The 18887-nt window shown below is 45.9% G+C and overlaps 1 protein-coding gene across 3 annotated transcripts in view; it reads right to left on the reverse strand.

The window, feature by feature from the left end:
• Positions 1-4615: 4615 nt before the first annotated feature.
• Positions 4616-18887, reverse strand: part of Slc24a4 (solute carrier family 24 member 4) — a 145491-nt gene continuing 131219 nt past the window's right edge. For all 3 annotated transcript variants that reach the window (XM_074067289.1, XM_074067290.1, XM_074067291.1), the window contains 5 exons: positions 18354-18520; positions 15422-15536; positions 12536-12648; positions 12026-12091; positions 4616-11436 (listed from right to left, as the gene is read on the reverse strand). In XM_074067289.1, coding sequence (XP_073923390.1) covers positions 11284-11436; positions 12026-12091; positions 12536-12648; positions 15422-15536; positions 18354-18520 — 614 coding nt within the window. In that variant the 3' untranslated portion in view covers positions 4616-11283. The remainder of the gene's footprint in view (positions 11437-12025; positions 12092-12535; positions 12649-15421; positions 15537-18353; positions 18521-18887) is intronic.

Below are 18887 nucleotides of genomic sequence, written 5' to 3' on the forward strand. Positions count from 1 at the left end.
ACCGTGGTGGGAGTGGCAGCTGGGAAACTGGTTTGGCCTTCAGTGGTCCCCCCCCACCCCGTGCCCTCCTAGGCTCACCCTCACCCTCACCTACACCTTCCTCTTCCTCCCACTCTCAGCCCTGGGCCCTGTGTTTATTCCCTGTGGCTGATGTGTCAAATTTTCATAAATTTGGTGACTTAAAATATCACAAACTTATTATCTTCCCCTTCTGGAAGTCAGAAGACCAACATGGGTTCCACTGGGATAAAATCAAGGCGTGAGTAGGGCCGTCCTCTGGAGGCCTACGGGAGAATTCATTCCTATCACCTCCAGTTTCTCAAGCTGTCTGCATTCCTTGGCTCACGGCCCCTCATCATTCCAACCTCTGTGTCCACTTCTGCTTTTTCTGACCCTCTAGCCCCATTCTTATGAGGACCCTATGGTGACATCGAGTCCAGCCAGATGATCCAGGATCACCTCTCCATCTCAATATCCTTCTCTTAATCGCATCTGCAAATTACCCCTTGCCGGGTAAGAACATATCCTCACAGACTCCCAGAATTAGGGTGTGGACATCTCTGGGAGCCATTATTCTACCTGTCATAGGCCCCATGTATTTTCCAGTTTGAGTTACTTGGAAAACTTTGACTATCTCTATATTGTATTTTTCTTGGTTATTCTGGTTTTGTTTGTTTGTTTGTTTTGTTTTGTTTTGTTTTTGTAGTACTGGCGATGGAACCCAGAACCTGACACCTACTAGGCAATCGCTCTATCACTGAGCCACACTCCAGCCCTCATCGCCTCTTTTTAAATCAAAATACTTGATGTGATTTAAATGTTTCCTTGTGCAAGCATGGCTTATGCCTTTTGCATGTTCGCCCTCCCCCTCATTACCCTTGAGCTTGAGTTGATGTCTCCCCTGACCTGCAGAGGGTTTCCCTTTTCTGGACTCCTGCAGCCTCCTTGCTACCTCTCCCTCCCTCACTCAGAACTTGGGGGTTTTTAGCTCCCTCCATCTCTTCAGCCAGAAGCTGGCATGATCCTGGGTAGGAGAAAATCCTCAGTACGTGATTGTTGAATGATTCAACGAGTGACAAAGTACTTTATGCTGTTTCTCAGTCTTGGGGCCAGAGATATGTAGCTCAGAGATGTTGCCAGAGAGATGGTGATTATTCCAGAATATTCCAAGTGAATAACTGATGACAGACAACAAGCTTACAAACAAAAGATAGCAACAAACCAAGGCAAGCAATTCATTCTAGTCTGGAGGTCTCTGAAGGCCTCTGAAAAATATTGTCCTTCCTCTGTAGGACAAGAGTCGGGGAGAAGTTTTAAGCAGAGGGAACAGCATGAGGACAGAGTCACAAGAGAAAGAGGGAGGAGGAGCACCAGGCAAGATATGGGCCATGGAGGCTCTGAAGTGGCCCATTGAGGCAATTGGTAGTCATCAAGTGTTCTTGAGCAGGCGAGGGACAAAGATCCCTCTGGCTGCAGAGTGGGGAAGATAGATTAGGAAAGGGACAGAGGAAGCAGGGAGGCCATATAGGAACCTGTGACATAAACTAGGTCACAACTTACAGCGGGGCAGTGATGGCAGGAGCAGAAAGGGAACAAGGGGTTGCCAAAAAGACAGCAGGAGAAAAAAATGGAAAGATCAATAATTGTGTCCAACATGGGGTGGTGGCATTTTACAGTGGAAAATAGAGACTCCACTGACGTGGGGCACAGCAGGAGTGGATTGGGGGTGGGAGGACGAATTTAATATTATCCCATTTTTTTGGAAATTTCCAAACATGCAGAGAAGCTGAAAACTGTACAAAAATTGTGTACACCTGTATACTCACTATGTGCAATCTACCCACAAACACATTACTAACCTTTCTTTATCACACACTTCTTGTCTGCCCATCCATCTATCCATCTATCCATCCACTTTGATGCATCAAAGTAAGTTGGAGACAAAGTATACTTTATCCTGAAGTGCTTTTACATTACATAAAGCTCAGTATATGTATATATATATATATATATCAATATTGAGGTTTGAACTCAGGGTCTCATGCTTGCTAGGCAGGCACTGTATCACTTGAGCCACTCTGCCAGCCCTATTTGTGTTGGGTATTTTCCAGATAAGTTTTCTCGAACTATTTTGCCTGAGCTGGCCTCGAACTGCTATCCTCCTGATCTCTGCCTCTTGAGCAGCTAGAATTATAGGTGTGAGCTAGCAGCATGTAGCTTATTTTAGTGCTTTGAGTCAGGTCTTGCTATGTAGCCTATGCCATCCTCAAACTCAGGATCCTCCTGCTTCAGCCTCCCCAGTGCTGGAATTCTGTGTGCCACCACACCCGGCTCTGAGTTTACATTTGACTTTGGCTGAAGAGTGCAGGAGGAGGTTAGACTTGTTGGGGAGAGGCTCTGAAAACACTTTGAACCTTGGGGCTGGAAGCACCAATTTTAGGATGGCAACAGGTGGTCCAGCCTGCATTTGGTCAGCCTGAGACCCATGCACTAAGCTGCACCAATGGTTCCTAGCCTTGGGCACACATCAGATTTCCCTGGGCATCTTTGAACGATACTGATGACCAGGCCAGTTGGATGGTCTTTTGTGGGAGGGGTGGGGAGGTGAGACGGAGACATCTGTGCATTTTAAAGCTCAAGGGAGACTCCAGTGATAGCCAGGACTGAGATCCACTGGTAGGATCAATGGGATTCAGGGTAACACTTTCATTTAAGGAACAGGTAGAGAAGAAACAGAGGGTGGGGAAGACAGAGAAATTAAGAAAGAGAGGAGACCCAGAAGAGGGAGTTTGCGCATTAGGGATGACATGAAAAAAATGTAGAATGATTGAGACAAGAGCCCAGGTTATGTGGTCTAATAACACATTAGAGGGCAGGACATGAGACTTCAGAGGCAGTGAATATAGACTGAGTCTCAGATGAGAGCTCACCAGTGGGGATGGAGAGAGGTCAGAACCTGCTCCGGCTTCTTCCCCTTTGCTCTTCCTGGCAGACACCTGCTAACAAAGGTGGGCAACAGGAACCCACAGAAGGAAGGCCTACTTCTTAAGCCAGTAGACCATCAGATCACCTGCACCAGGACCCATGTGAACTTGTATTTTATTTTTGGTGGTGCTGGGGTTTCACACCAGGGTCTCACACTTGCCAGGTAGGCGCCACTTGAGCCACTCTGCCAGCCCCTCATGTGAACTTGGAATCTCCTTGAACTTTTAGAAAAACATCAAAAACAATCTGATGGCCACTGAGCTCCCAGGCAGGTCAGACTCAGCCAAACTTCCGCTGCCCGCTGAGGTCTGGGCAGCTGGGCAAAGGAAGGGCATGCTGGTTCCCACCATCATGTTTTCATCTCCTTCATTTTCCTCACCTGTGAAGTGGGGCCAGTACCCATCCTGTGTTTCCCTTGCTTTGTAAGCCACAAAGCACCAGCTAGGTTAAGACAAGACAAGCTTGTCTAATATGAGCCCTGAGTTCAAACTCAAGTACTACCACCACCAAAAAAAAAAAGCCAAATATCACGTTTTTATTCATATTTGCAATCTAGACCTAAAATAATTAGAATAATGTCACATGAGAGTAAAAGGGGGACTGTTGGTGGGGGTAATAGAGGGGAGGACAAAAAGAGAAGGTGCTAGGGTCCTCAGGCCATGAGCACAAGGCCATCAGAAACCACAAGTTCATGAGCCTGGAGTCCCAAGGCCAAATCCTCTGTGCATCGCAGATTTATCTGAGACAGGAATAAGTTCCAGTGAGAGGATGCTGACTTGCTGTCTCCTAAAGAACTTCTCAGACCACCCACAGGAAAGATTTTTAAAATATTGTTTTAAGAAATTAATTCATTGTAGATACGTTTATAAACTACAATAAAATAAATTATCAGAAAACCAGATTTGATGAGTAATGACAGAATTACTCATCAAATTGCCACTGCTATTCATATTCTCTCTCAATTTCTGTACTTGTCATGCTTTGAATGGAAGAGCTTGTGAGCCTGCTCGGTGCCCAGAGCCCACATGTAGCAGGATGGTCTATCTCCTCACTTAGAGAGGGGCAGCCACACTGCCATCCCTGAGAACTTGCTGGAACTGTAGCACCCTGGGCTATGGGCCCACCTTATTCCCTCTGGGCCACAGTCTGCTTTTAAACAAATGCTCAAGCCATTCATGTGCATGGTAAAGTATCAGATGGCTCCCAGGGATGCTGGGACTCAGGAAATTTTTGCAGAATTAAGGGATTAACCAGAACCACTAACTCACAGCCTTGATTTCCCATGATGGCAGGAAACTTCTTCCTGATAAGCAGGGCTGGCTATCTAGTTTGCAGAGTCCCGTGCACATGTAAATGTGGGACCCCTTTAAAAGCATCATTAGACTGGGTATGGTGGTTCACACCTGTAATTCCATACTTGGGAAGGGGAAGCCAGAAGCTTACAAGGGTTCGAGGCCAGCCTGGGCTACATAGTGAGACTGTCCCAAACAAACAAACATCACCAAGAATTTCAAGATGGTGCCCTTCTGAAGCAGGGCAATATTGGACTACACAGGTCCAAGCTGCCCAAGAAGCTGAGGAGGTAGGAAAGGGTTGGGTCACTCTGAACTCATCCACACTAGCCCAGATACATTACAAGTTCTACTTTGCTTTATTCATTTACAGTCATAATTAAAAGCTCCAACTTCTCATCCTTTTTGAAGTTTATTTTTTTTCTCAATATGCAAATAGAAATGGTTTCCAATGGCTGTTAATCCAGTGAAATCCTTTCAAAAAATACAAGTCTGGGTCTATGAAAACATGATTGGAAGCTCTATACAGAGAAAGACAGCTTGTGCTCATTTATTTTATTGATAGTGTAGATTCTTGAGATATTGCATTACAATACTGACTGCTAGATTTCTTATAAAGGTTCATATTTACTCTAGATTTTTCTTCACAATAAAAGTAAACTCATGCCAGTGTTTAGGAACCAATAATATCAATTCATTCAAATTTAATGACAGTTTTATTAAACTAAGAATCTCATATCACAGAGCATTCACAGTGCAGGAGGTCACAGTTATTGAAAAAATAAATAGCGGCATAAATATATTTATTATTTACAACTTTCCAACCCACTGCTCCTGCTGTGCCTGTTGGAGAAGATGAACAAAAGTGGCAGTGTTCAGCCCAGCATGCTAGAAAGGTCTTGTGGGGACACAAGCAATGTGGGGGACTGCCCCCAAGGTTCTTGACTTGGGTTGTTCCTTCAGAACACAGATTTCTCTAACTCCATCTACCTGCAACTTGGTAAGTCAAGGCTGTGTCCCAGGAAGATCCAAACACCCTGGGGAAACCATGCCCAGCTTGCCTCGTGGGCGTCTTGGATGTTCCTAGGCTCCACATGCTCACCCTTTGCCCTTCTAGACCTGCATCTACCCGTGGGCCTGGCCTCAGTGGGCCGGCAGCCTTCTTTCCTCTCTGGGTAATCAAAGCTCTCTGTGTTTGGACACAAGTAAGGACTCAGCTGAATGGGAGACACAGGCAGAGGGCATCCTAATAGGAGTAAGTGCTCTCAAACTGGAGACCCAGCCTCACAGACTAGCAAAGAGCCAACCACAGTGGCTCAGCCATAGCTCTATACTCTGGGTCCCCAGTGCCCCGATGCAAGTCGCACGAGGAAATCAAAGCATCATTCTGGGCACCACAGCTTAGAAGGGCAGGAATGAAAGGTGAGGTGGGCTGCCCAGAGGCCAGATAACCCGCTAGGACATGTTCTTTGGAAAAACAGAGCTGCCTTGCTCACAAGCCCCTCTCCCTCAGTCATTTTCAAGAAGACCAAAGTCTCTCTGCTCCTGTTGAAAGAGGACTACATGTACCCTCTGGAATAGACTCTGGAATCCTGCGGAATTCCAGTGTGACAGGAGGAAGGCTCTTTTGCTTGGGGCCCTCTCTCTCTAGACAAAAGCTGACCACATCAAACCCTCATCTAGAACCAAAAACTGCAAACCCCTCTCTTGATAGCTTAAAAAGTTTGTTTTCCAGTGATGGTATGGGAAGGTAGACGCTCTCTCCAGGATTAAGGATTTTATTGGACTCATAAATGGAAAAGTCCCAGCCAGCATGGGGCATAAGGAGCGGCTGTTTGAATTCTGGCACTAGTGTGTGAATAGGTGTGGGTTATGTTGGTATTTAAGGAGTAGCCAATCCCCAGCCCCATAAATGTAACGGATGGAAAAACCACACAGCCAAGGCCTTCACCTTCACAGAGGCTGAGTGTGTTTTCAACCTCAGAGATGCTTCCCAGAGTCCCCAGTACTGCATCAGGGAATTTAGACTGGAAGAGGGCCTGTGTTCAGCCTCTGCTAACTGGGAGGAAGATACACCCCTCGGACAACTGGACACTGACACCATTGGAGGGATAAAGAGCCTTAGAAACACATAGGGGAAAGAGGACACAAAGCAGGGCCCCAGCCCTATGGAGCTATAGATGTTTGAGGATTTAGCCAAGGTGAATGGAACCTGGAAGCCATTTGTCTTTGAAAAGTTGGAAGTTTGAAAACCCACATTAAATAATCAAAGTTCTCATACCTCTCAGCTGGCTTTGCTGGAAAAATAGGCCCATCTGAAGAGCAGAATGGGAGAAAAGGGTCCCTTCTGATTGCACGCCAGCATCCATTTGCTTGAGTTGGACAGCATTATAACAAACCACTGTCCCTTGATTCCATCTTCAGGGTGAAGCACAAAATTCCCATTACAGTTTAGTTTTATTTACAAGCAACTGCAGCAATGTAAATCAAAATGCCTTTTAAAATCTGCATGCCCTTTGGGAATAGTTAGTTCTCTGCAGCAATGCAAGGCCCCATGGGAGCCACGCTGACAGAAGGCTGTGGTTTAAAGAAAGCCACAGACTCCCATGCTCTCTGCCCTGAAGTTAGGACTCATGAAAGATCCCCTCTCTCTTGTTCCCACTTGATAGACCCAGTGGGGAAAATTGGCCCAAAGAACAGAAAGGGTCCCTCTCCATGCTTTGAGAAGGCTTGGAAAGGTTTTACCCTTGAGAGTTCATGACAAACTGCAGAGCCCATACAACCCAGAGAAAGTGCTCACACCTGGTGAGGTCATGCATGTTCTTTTTTTTTTTTGTTTTTGGTGGTACAAGGTTTGAACTCAGGGCCTCATACTTGCTAGGCAGGCACTCCTACTACTTGAGCCACTCCACCAGCCCAACATGCATGTTCTTTGGGTGAATCCACATTCAGAGAGAGAGGTTGGGGCCAGAGAGGCAGCATTTTGGGTCCAAGATGAGTAGGGATAATGGACTTCATGCTATCCAAGAGCTAACCAGTTAACATTTTCAGAAGTTTCTACAAGTTTCAATGGCCAAGATGTGGCTTCTGAAGAGCCCTCAGATGTGGACCCCCTCGGGAGTTCTGGAGGCATCTGCTAGCTTCCCCTAGGGATGGATGATTCCTATGGAAATCATGTTTGCAGGGCTTAAAAGCCCTTGGTATGTATTTTAAAGTGTGAATGACTGTATACTCTCTTGATGACTTTAACCCTAACAAGCAAGTGCTTTGTTACTCAAGCAACAAACATTTGCCAAGAGCCATCTTTTCCAGCTTGGAAGGCAGGCAGCAAGACCTAGAAGGAAGAGAAAGGCGGGTAGGAGAGGACCGGACCCCACCCCCCGCCCACCCAGGGTCCAGACAGCATGGTGATACACAGTATAGAGGGCATCAGCTGCTCAGTGGGAGGGAACATCTCTGCTTCTCAGCTGCTGACTCCCAGGGAGAAATCCACAGGGTAGAGCAGAATCCCCACAGACCTGGCCCATGAGCCCACTTCATGCGTGAGGAAGGAGGGGAGGGCATGGAAAGCAGCCTCAGCTGCTGGGCTGGGCTTCTCACCCATTTTTCCAGGAGGAACAGACAGGCCCTCTGCCAGTCCTCTCACCTCTCCTTACTCCACCTTAAGGAAAGGGAGGAGAAAGGCCAGGGGCAAAGACAGGTATGAGCCAGGATGCATCTGTGCCCATACTGCCTGAGTCCCCTGGGTCTGCTGGGGGGTCCAGTGCTCTCTGGAATGCCACTAATGCTAGGCTTGCAAGTCCTCATTGCCAGGAAAGAGCAGCTAGAACAACCCAGATCCTGGCTGCTCTGGAGAAGTGTTCTGGGCAAGGTCTGCCACTCTGCACTTGAGTGGGATGCACACCCCACCTGGCTGAACCTGGCTCAGGGAAGGAAGGTTGGTGCATTATCAGCTGCTTGGATTTGCAAAGGTAGGGAACCAATGACACAAAACAAGAAATGCCCCTGCAAGAGCAGGACAGGTAATGAGCAGGTAAAACCTACAAGGACTGAATGAGGCAGGGAAGCACAGTGGCCAGCGGACCACAGACTGTGAGTTGTAGGAAGGGTGGGCAGAGCACGGACACCGACCTACCCACAGTGCCCTGACTTCAGCCTTTCACAGCAGCTGATCTAGAACCTTCCTTCAAGGCCAGGCTCCCAAGACACCCCACACTGCCCACCCCAATGCTCCAGCTGGAAAAAGGCAAACTGCAAATCAGAAATGGCCAGAAACCACCTCTCCTTCTTCTGTAGACATCTTCTATCTGAGCACAAGGGCTCGTGTTTCTTTTCTGTCCCCCATGAGAAAAACAAAATGTATTTTTAAATTGTCTATTGCTGTAGCAGAAGTAATTACCCCATGCTAATTAGCTTTGGGGATAAAATAAAGGAAGTAATCCTACATAGTGGTGACAGTATAATTTAAAAACGAAGGCCTAAATTAATCAAGCAATTCTTTCAACTTTTATGATGGAAAAATATTTAGTTAAAAACAGAATTTTTTTCACCTACAGTGTACATATAGTTTCCTGGATATAATAAATGTATAGAGCCTTTAAGAAAGTACATTGGCACATTACAGTCCAAAGAAAACTAGCAAAAGGAGCGTACCACAGATTGAAAACATAATTTTAAGTCTCTGTAACTGTAGTTGCGGTGCACTTTATAACCTCAACTGGATTCTGTGGAGGAAGAGAAGGGTAAGGAGAATATGTTCTCTAAAAGATGATCAAGGACTCAGAATTGAACACTAGCAGGGACGTCTGCAGGGGTCCTGTAGCCTGTGCCTATACCCAAAAATAGTTTTTGGTATTTTTCAGAAAAAAATAAGGACATGGGATAAGGACAGATACTAGGAACTGATCTGGGGAACCTACGAGTCAATTAAATATTTGATGAGGTTTTAACCCAAATAGTAAGATCCAACCTCAAGGGCAAAGGCATACCCATGCCACCAGCCTAGGCATGCCATCACATGCACTGGCTGAGCTGGGAGGAGTGAAGGGTTGCTGCCTGGCTCCAGATTTTCTACCTATTGGTCACTAAACTAGAACTGCTCAACTGTTCCAAGACTAAATTGTCTGTTCAATCCCTGCTCACATTACAGGGCAGTTAGGAGAATCAGGGCAGAGACAAAAGCACTTGGAACTTGGGTGATCTGTGAAACAGTGTGACACACACACACCCAGGTGAACTAAGCTATTGGGGTACAGAATAGCTCTGAACAGCGAAGTTCATACCGATGCATCCTCCCCTCCTGCTTAGCTCATTTCTTAGGAAAGATTACTCTTGTCTCAATTTGAACATCTCTAAGCCCTCTATCTAGGTAGAGAAACAAAAAGTGAAGCCTTGACTTGGTGTAGCTACTAATACTGACGTGAACCCCACACAGAAGCCTGGTAATAGGAGCGAGGTCCCAACGTAGTTCACGCTTAAGGGAGCTTAATGGATGAAAGCTAGCTGCTTCCTCCTTTGGAACCCTGGAGGCCTTAAAGAGCACAGTCACAAATTCCAACGTGGGTCATGAGTTTGTGTCTCCAAACACAACAGATACTGGATTTAAATTCATCACCAAGTTCAAAGCAATCTCTGGTGAATCACTAAAAACCTTTCTTCTCATATTACAGGTTGTCCCCATAACTCTTACCATGCAAAATATCTCAATATTAAAAGTGCATCATATCTGATAGACTTTTGCAATAGAAACATTAAAAAAATAAAAAACCACTCTATATAAAATTAATTTGTGCTTTCTTTTTAGAAGCCAGGAATGGTTTATGTTGAATATAGATTTTAAAGCCATAAAAGCAGTTTGAGCGTTGTTTCATAATTTTCTATATTTGAATCAATCCCCTATTCCTGATCTTTCATGTGGAACAAACTAAAGATTCAAGAAACTCAGTTCTAAAAACTCTGAGCCATAGTTTTCGTCCTTGGCTTTGGCCAACCAGGGAGTGATTTGCTGTTTTTCAGGAACTTGCTCATCTTGTCACTAACCATCAGTTCTGGAATTTATGGAACAGATAAGCAATTGGGTCTTTCAACAGGGTGGTTTTGAAACTAGAGCATTAACAAAGAGGTCACAAACCTGGACAGATGGTGCACTGCTCATAAGGAAGGGCTGGAGTGTCTAGCTATAAATATGTCCCCCACTGTGTCTCTGAGTAGCACCTGTTTCCACCTTTTCCTATGTTCTCAATGTGTCTAATATCTTAGAGCCAATGCAAGGTGACACACATAGGATTCATTTTTCTGCAAGGGTAACCGTTCTGGTCTCCCTCATGATCCTTTTGTGTGGAATGATATTTTTCAAGTATGATACTTTATTTTTAATATTTCATCACTCATTCTCTGAGTGCATCAATAAAGGATGAGGATTTACTTGCTTTTCTCTCTTCTGCTGTGAAAAATGTTCCATTCTTCCAATTTTTTTCCAGAAAAAGGAGTGGAATGTCTGCTGACATGGTCTCAGACTCCAGCAGGTTGCTGCATGCCTCTTCCAAGCTGTGGGTGGCATGAATCACCTAAAGAGCTCACTCCTCCAGCCAAAGGTGATGTGTGCGAACAACATGCCTATTTTGCACTTGCCCCAGGAGACCTTACGCTCACTGACAGACTCATTTCTAAGGCTGTCTGTGGCACAGAAAGACAAACTGCACTCAGAAGTCCTTTTGACTAAAGTATGCAGGACAGAGATGGGACACTCAACACAGTCCCGAGGCTGGCAGCCCAGGTCTGCAGAGCTGCTCAAATAACGGCGGGCCCTGCCTTGCAGGGGGCAGAACTCCAAGGAGGAGATGGGCACCCAGCAGCTTGGCCTGTGACCAAAGACCATGATGGCCTTGCCTTCCAGCTCATGAGAGAACGGTGACTGCCAGGCAAGAGAGACCTGTTGTGGGGAAAGCGAGAGAAGATGCCAGTGTTGTGGAGAGGCCACAGTGGCTCCCAGGGCAGTGGCTCAGCTTTAGTCGTCTTCTCGGCACATGGGCAAGTTGACGAAGGTAAAGACGTTAAACTCTATCATTATGGAGAAACACAAGAAGACAGCATAGAGAACCAGCACATAGATCCCCAGCTTCCGGTCCAGCCGCCATTTGTTGAGGTGGATGCCGAGGATCTGGAAGGAGAGAGTGGGAGAGCTGGGCTCAGGAGGCCAAGAGACACAAAGCAAACACCTGTTACCCGCCCCTGAACACCTGCTGAATGTAGGCAAGTGTGAGCTGGCACTGCCAGGCTTATCCTTGGTTTGTTCAGCACCAGCCCTCAAGGCTCTAGATGTGACCGGTGATAGGGTGGGTCCCTGGCTTAGATCCATTGACTTCAGGACACACAGAGGCCACTGTCATGGCACCGACCCTCCCCAGGCAGCAGACCATTTCCTCAGGGTGCATGCACATGCTTTTCTGGCCCAGTCCCCAAGCCGGTGGCACTCTAAGGACAAATGGGTCTTTCCCTTTGCCTCAGAACTTGGCATTGGAGTTGTTTCTCATCGGCACATTTTTTAAGTCTCATTCTTGGCAGACTTTGTCTTGAGCCATTCCTCTGTATGTGTGCATTTGGGAGGAGGTTTGGGGTATCTGAGTGTATGCATTTCCTTGGCTTCATTCCTCTCTGCTGGGGTAAGTGTTTGGAGTCGTGCAAAGGAATCAGAATCAGGTGAAATAAAATGTGCATGAGGCTTCTGTTTTAGAATTAAAACAACTTACAGTGAGAGCAACAGAGCCCAGCAACAGCACCACGGAATAGACCAGACCCCGGCTGTTGATCTTCACCTGGAAAATGAAACACATGTGGTCTGAATCTCTTGGCTTCTTGGCCAATCCAAAAGCCCAGAGAGTTCCAGTTTATTCCTTCCTTCATCAGGAAAACTCAGGGGTTCCTGGGGAATAAGCATGTGACTGTGGACGGTCAAGAGCCCCCCACCCCCCCCGTTAAAGGGAGAGTCATGAATTCAAGTATGCACCAGCATCATCAGGAAGTGGCCTAGCTTGGGGACGGGTTCTGGTCAGCTGAGGGAAGAGGCAGAGACACTGACAAGCACATGACAAATATGGGATGTCTCCTGCAGAGCCCTGGACTGATCTGGTCAGAGAAAGTCGGTGCTAAGGAGAAAGGGTAGCACATTTCCTAAAACCCTGGTCTGAAACTGGGTGAGAGCCTCCACTGTTCTCTGTAAAACACATCCATCTTCTTCCTTAGGAGATGAGGGGGCTTACCGTGGATCCATAATTAATAACCATGGTCTGCAGGCCCCACGGGATGCCAAGTCCCACTAGGATGTCAAACACGTTGCTTCCTATGGTGTTAGAGACTGCCATGTCTCCCAGGCCTGGGGGGGCAACCGACACATTTCATCAAGAGCAGGTGACCCAAAACAAGTGTCCTTTTATCAGCGCTGTTCCTCAGAAAGAGAGTCCTTCCTCCTGGATCCTGTGTTTCTAAGACTGCAGGTGAGGTCTAAGATCCACTCCATTAAACCTGGGCGGGTGTTCTTGAGCCACTCCACCAGCCTTTCCTTCATGAAATCTCAAGGGTCTTATGGGGTTGAATTGTGACCCTCAAAATTCATATGTGGAAGTTCTCACACCTCTATTTCCAGATCGACCTTACATGGTGGCGAGGCGTTTAACAAGGTAACGGGTTAGGATGAGGTCATCAAACCGAGCCCCAGTCCAAGATGCCCAGTATTTTTTTTGAAAAGGAGAAATGTAGACTCAGACAGCACATGGGAGAAACCATGTGAGAATAAAGATGGCTAAGGAGTCAGCAGAGCAGTCTGGGAAGGACTCTCCCTCATAGCCTCAGAAGGAACCAACCTGCCCACACCTTGACTTTGCTTTTCTGGGTATCGGGATTCTGGGACAATAAATCTCGGTTGTTTAAGCCACCCAGCTCGTGTTAATGACTAATGAATACAGGCCCTCCATTATTTCTCTTGCTGGGTTCATCAACTAACATTCTCGGAGGACCCAACATGACTTCTGGCCTCACGTAACCCTCCCAGTTATTCTGGAGACTGGGAGGGATACCATCTTCATGTGACAGATGATCAAGGTCACTCAGTTTGTGAGTGGCTCAGTCTCCGACACCTGGCCCAGCATCCCTTATAGGAAGTCATGATGCATATTTGTGCCCATCAGGGCATTAGATCTTAGGAGGTACTTTTCTCCAACCAGGCCAGAAGTACTTCAAAGGCTAGAGATATCTCATTATTCCCTTTTTGTCCAGCTGTCCAGTGTTGTGCTGGTCACACAAGCTGAGGAACTTGCTTGCGATAGAGAACAAGTTACAGAGCAAATCTCTTTGAAAAGATTCATGTTGGCTGAACTCTGTTCTAACCTGGCCATTCAGCCCTAATTCAACACAACTGACTAAATTTAGCACCCATACAATGTTTGCGGAACCAACAATCCAGAAACATGAATGCCTCCCACCATCACTCTGGTAGCAGCAAAACTCAGCAGCAACTCTGACCAGCATCCAGACAAGTGGCCTGTACCCTGCCTATTTGCCAGGCCACCTCCTTCTTCCATCCTCATTGCTGTCATTTGAGGATCACCAGATGACACTATCTCCCTCAAGATCACCCACTTGGGCTGACTGACTGTCCTCCTCCCTGCCTGCCCCAGGGACTGTTGGGGTGACTCACCCTATGGCAACTGCACTCTCAGCCCCAGCCTCACTCACACCTCATCCACTTCTGTATGTCCACATTCCGCTATAGTCACTCTGCAATGGTGTCCTGTCTCAGAACCCTATCTGTCTTGCATTCCTAAAAGAGACCCTTCGTTGATCTCACTGGGGCCCCCAAACCCCTAGTGTCACAACTCTCCCCTACACCAGCCCGACCTCCAGGGCCATTGTTTAAACTGCACATTCTTCGCTGTTGCCTTCCCCCCAATTCATGTCTATCCTGAGCCTGTAATATGACTTCATCTAGAAATAGGGTCTTTGCAGATATAATCAAATCTAGGTAAGGTCATACTGAATTAGGGTGCGTTCTAATGCAATGACAGGTGTCCTTATAAGAAGGAAGCCTGGACATAGATGTACACAGAGGGATGGAAGGCATGTGACAACAGACACAGAGACTGGAGGGATGAAGTTATAAGCCAAGGAATGCCAAGAATTGCAGTTAATAGCCAGAATAGGCAAGGAAGGATCCTCCCCTCTAGCCTGTAGGTAGCGGTTGCCAGCCAGCAGGCACCTTGGTTTCGGCCTTCTAGCTCCCAGAACTGGGAGGCGAGTTTCTGTTTCTTTAAATCACAGTAGTTATGACTGCCCTAGGAAATGAATACACTCACACAAAGGTCACCCATTGAAATTCTATTCCCCTCAGCTGCTGGACCCAACTGTCTCCAGTCTCTGCAAAGAACCTGCCTACCACCTGACATAGTCCCACACTTCACTCTTTTCTCAGGCCTGAAGGACATGACTGGCCAACCACTCAACACTTCCCCCTGTCTTGAGGGAACAAACATCCTGTCCTGTCCTTTCCAGAGTCAGCTCTTGCTGCTGCTCAATTCCCATCTCCAGGGATTGCCCTTCTGGATTCACCCTGTCCCTTTCTCTTCCCTGGGAAGACCCATGGAAGTCCACTCAGCAATGCTATTTCACTAATAGAAAAGGAACAGGATATAAAGACCAGCTGTGTAGCTATCGCTCTGTCATCAAAAACCTTTTGTCAGTCATTCCTTGTCTTATTCACCCATGTTACTTACTAAGCCCCAGAGAAAAACCAAGGATCATGGCAAAACATTACACGTCTTCTAGAAGTTGGGAGAAGAATGGGAAGAGCTGGGTGTATAGATGCCTGTGTTGCCTTCCTTGGACCAGGCCACCTCTCAATATTAAGTCATTTGCTACCTGAAGTCTGGGCTGGGCTCTGTTCCATCTCACATTGACTGGTGACCTCAGGATATCTTCATTTTTAGACAATCACCTATGCAATGCTTCCAAAGATGGGGAAGAGCTCACCTTGATGGTATTCTCTCGATCATGAAATCTCAAATGATGCTTTCTGGATGCCATGGTCCCCTTTGTAACAGGACTCAACAACTGCCAGTCATAATGGCTACAACTTACATAAGGGCCAACCGTACCTTGTCTCGCCACAATTAAGCTGGCCATGCAGTCTGGAACACTTGTGCCAGCTGCCAGGAAAGTAATGCCCATGATGACATCGGGGATCCCAAGAGTGTACCCAATAATAGTCACCTGCGGAAAAGAGAGAGCAATGAGCTTACAGTGGAACACCCATGAGCACGATTTCCTGACCCCGTGTGCTTTTAATTTGAATGTAACATTGCTGTAACCAACAGAAAAATCTGGAATATGCTTTTATTTTAAGGACATCATTTAAGTATCTTATTTTTCTGATTATATTAGGTGTTGATTGTTTTAAAACATTTACAAAATAAAATGAAAATAATATTATCCACCATTTCTCAAGAACCACAGACAACCACTATTAATGCTTTACATCAGTCAGTGGTTCTCAAACTTGAACATTTAGAAAATCCATGGAGTGTTTGTTAAAATGCAGATTGTCAGGAATTCTGGGGTGAAATCTGAGAAGTTGCTTTCCCAGTAAATTCCCAAGTGATTGGTCCCCCGAGGCTGCTGGTTTGGGATTATCCTTGTTTTTGGTGTGTGTTAGCAATCAAATTATACTATCAATGTCTATTTTGTAACTGTTTCACATAATGAGCTGGGGACAGGGCGTTGCAAAACTTACATGTTTCTGGGAACTCAAAAGACCTTGTGTGTGCCCAGGGCTGTGCTGGGGGCTATTCCTATACTCAGGAGAGAGTATGGAACGCCCTCAGCTCTTGCCTCAGCTTATTAGAGGCTCTGCACCAGCAAAAGGAAAAGCTATTGCTAAGTTGTAAACTGCCTGCCTGAGTGCTGAAGGTGTACCCCACACACACGCTGAGCCCCTGAGCAAAGATTGGTGAACTACTGGATCCAGGAATCTAAGGAAATATCTATTCAGTTATCAACTGACTCTGACCCAGTCTCCTTTCTTAAGAAAAGAAAAAAGAAGTATAAATAAAGTCCAAGAAAGAAGAAGGAAGGAAAGAATCAAGATTACACTGGAAATAAATGAAATAGTAAAATAATTTAAAAATATTGAGAATCAGTGAATCTAAAGTTGATTCATTAAAAAGATTGACCAAATTGATAAACCTATAGTTAGGAAAGAAGACAAACAAAAGAGAGCCTATGCAAATGGTGAGAATGAGAAATGAGAGAGGCATCACTACAGATCTCACAGAAACAAGGAAGAATTATTAGGGAATACTGTGAACAACTGAATGCCAACAAAGTAGAAAACCCAGTGAAACAGACAAAACCCTACAAAGACAAATTACCAAAGATGACTCAAAAGAAGTAGAAAATCTGAATAGACATATAATAAGAGATTGAAACAGTCATTTTAAAAATTGCCTTACAGTCAAGTCAAGACCTGATGCTTTCATGGTGATTTCCACCAGATGCTTAAAGAAGAATTAACATGAATCCTTTGTAAACTCTACCAAAAAACAGAAGAGTGGGAACATGTCCCAATTCATTCTATTAAAGCAGTAATACTCTGATATCAAAGGCAGAGAAGGACATCAAGAGAAAAAACGCCTATAGATCAATAGCCCTTACACATACAGATGCAAAAATTGCTAACAAAACTTTAGCAAGCTGAATTCAGCAACATATAAAAAGGATTATACACCATGACCAAGTGACAACTGTCACTTGTTATCCCAGCAATACAAGCTTGGTTGAACATATTAATTTCAATCAATGAAACTGACTTTGTTAATAGAATAATGCACAAAACAATTATCTCCAGTGAGGCAGAAAAGGCATTTGACAAAATCCAACACCCTTTCATGAGCAAAACAAAATGAAAACACTCAACAAAGTAGGAGCAGAAAGGAACTTCCTCTATCTGCTAGTGGGTATCTATGAAAAACTGTCAGCTAGTATTTATATTTAATGATGAAAACTGAAAGTTTTTCCCTAAGATCAGGAATGAGATGAGGATGTCTGCTCTTACCACTTCTATTCAACACTGTTCTAGGAAATTAGGCAAGAAAAAGAAGTAAAAGTCATTTAGATTGGAAAGGAAGAAATAAAACTATTTGTAGATGATATGATCGTGCATGTACAAAATTCTAAGGTCTTGGCTGCGCCACTGATTATCTGTCTGACCCTGAAGTCGCAGCTTCTCTTTGGTCCTCACAGCACAGGGAAGGGGGGCTTTCATAACATAGCCTTGTCCAGTGGAGTCCAGTGAATAAAAGATTTATGCAGGGAGCTGTCACACATGACCAGAGGAGCCACGCCAATGCCTCTCCACCTGCCAAACTGCCTTCCAATGGCATCTGAACACCCCCAGTAACACACTGAGAGGCAGTTCAGGACCGTGGCTTAGAGGATGGATGCAGGGAGCCCAATCTTGTCGCTAGCACGTACTATTTGTGCAACCTCAGGCAAATTCTCAGTCTCCCCATCTATGAAATGGAATAACAAAAATACCTATCCCATGGGGTTGTTGTGAGGACTAAAAGGAGTTTCTATAAAGTCCTTAAGCCAGTGACTGACACACAGGAAAGGACAGAACTGCTTGGCACAGCCACCTGTGTTTACTGTCCTCTCCCACTGACCCCAGTCTCCTTCCTTCACATTCCCTGGGGACCCTGGAAATGAGGGGCCTGGTGATGACATTAATAGTGTCATCTACTACTCCGCCCTCCCACCAGATCAGTCGGTCTCAGGCTGTCAAGAAAGGCTCATCTCCCTCCCTCCCTCCCCATATCTGCCCTGGAGGCAGGTACCAAAAGTTGTGTCCAATTTCTGGCACACAGCATGGTGCCACACGTCTTTGATAAAACCTCTTTCTATTGAGAAACTTGCTGCAGTCAGTGGAATCTGCGACTTGCCCAAGGGTGGCACTGACATGTCCCCAGGTCTCTCTTGGCAGAGGCTAGGCAGAGGCTGTCCATTCAGTCTGCCCACCACTCCACCACTCACCAACCACACCATGAAGTAGGAGAACACGGCGATCCACAGTGTGGCAGTGATGAAGGTGACCATGAAGAACTTCTCCCAGCGGGGCTTGCTGCAGTTGGGAATTGTGATGCACAGGAGGAAGATGAGTGGCCAGGTGAACACCCACTTGGCCTTGTCCCCTTTTGACTCTGCAGAGGGAAGAAGGGGGAGAGAAAGACACCCAGTTACACACCTTGGTTTATTTATTAATTATTTTTTCAAAAGAATGATGTGATTCTAAGTAACTGACTCAAAAGAATCATGTACCTCCATAATGTCATCCTGGAAGTCACAAGACAACTCAGTATGTATTTGTTGATGGAATAATTTTATCCCTTTCTAATCTTTCATTTGACAAGGTAAGGAAGGCAAGATGTAGAGCAGGAATGAGCCTGGCCTAGGGAACTGGGATGGAGACAAGGGCTACGGATGGGCTTTGCAGTCAGACATGGGGGTTAGAATTTAAATGACCTTAAGCAGTCGCCTCAACTCCACGTCCTCCTCCGATGACAAGGG

The sequence above is a fragment of the Castor canadensis genome, chromosome 3, assembly GCF_047511655.1.
Source record: "Castor canadensis chromosome 3, mCasCan1.hap1v2, whole genome shotgun sequence".
Lineage (NCBI taxonomy): Eukaryota > Metazoa > Chordata > Mammalia > Rodentia > Castoridae > Castor > Castor canadensis.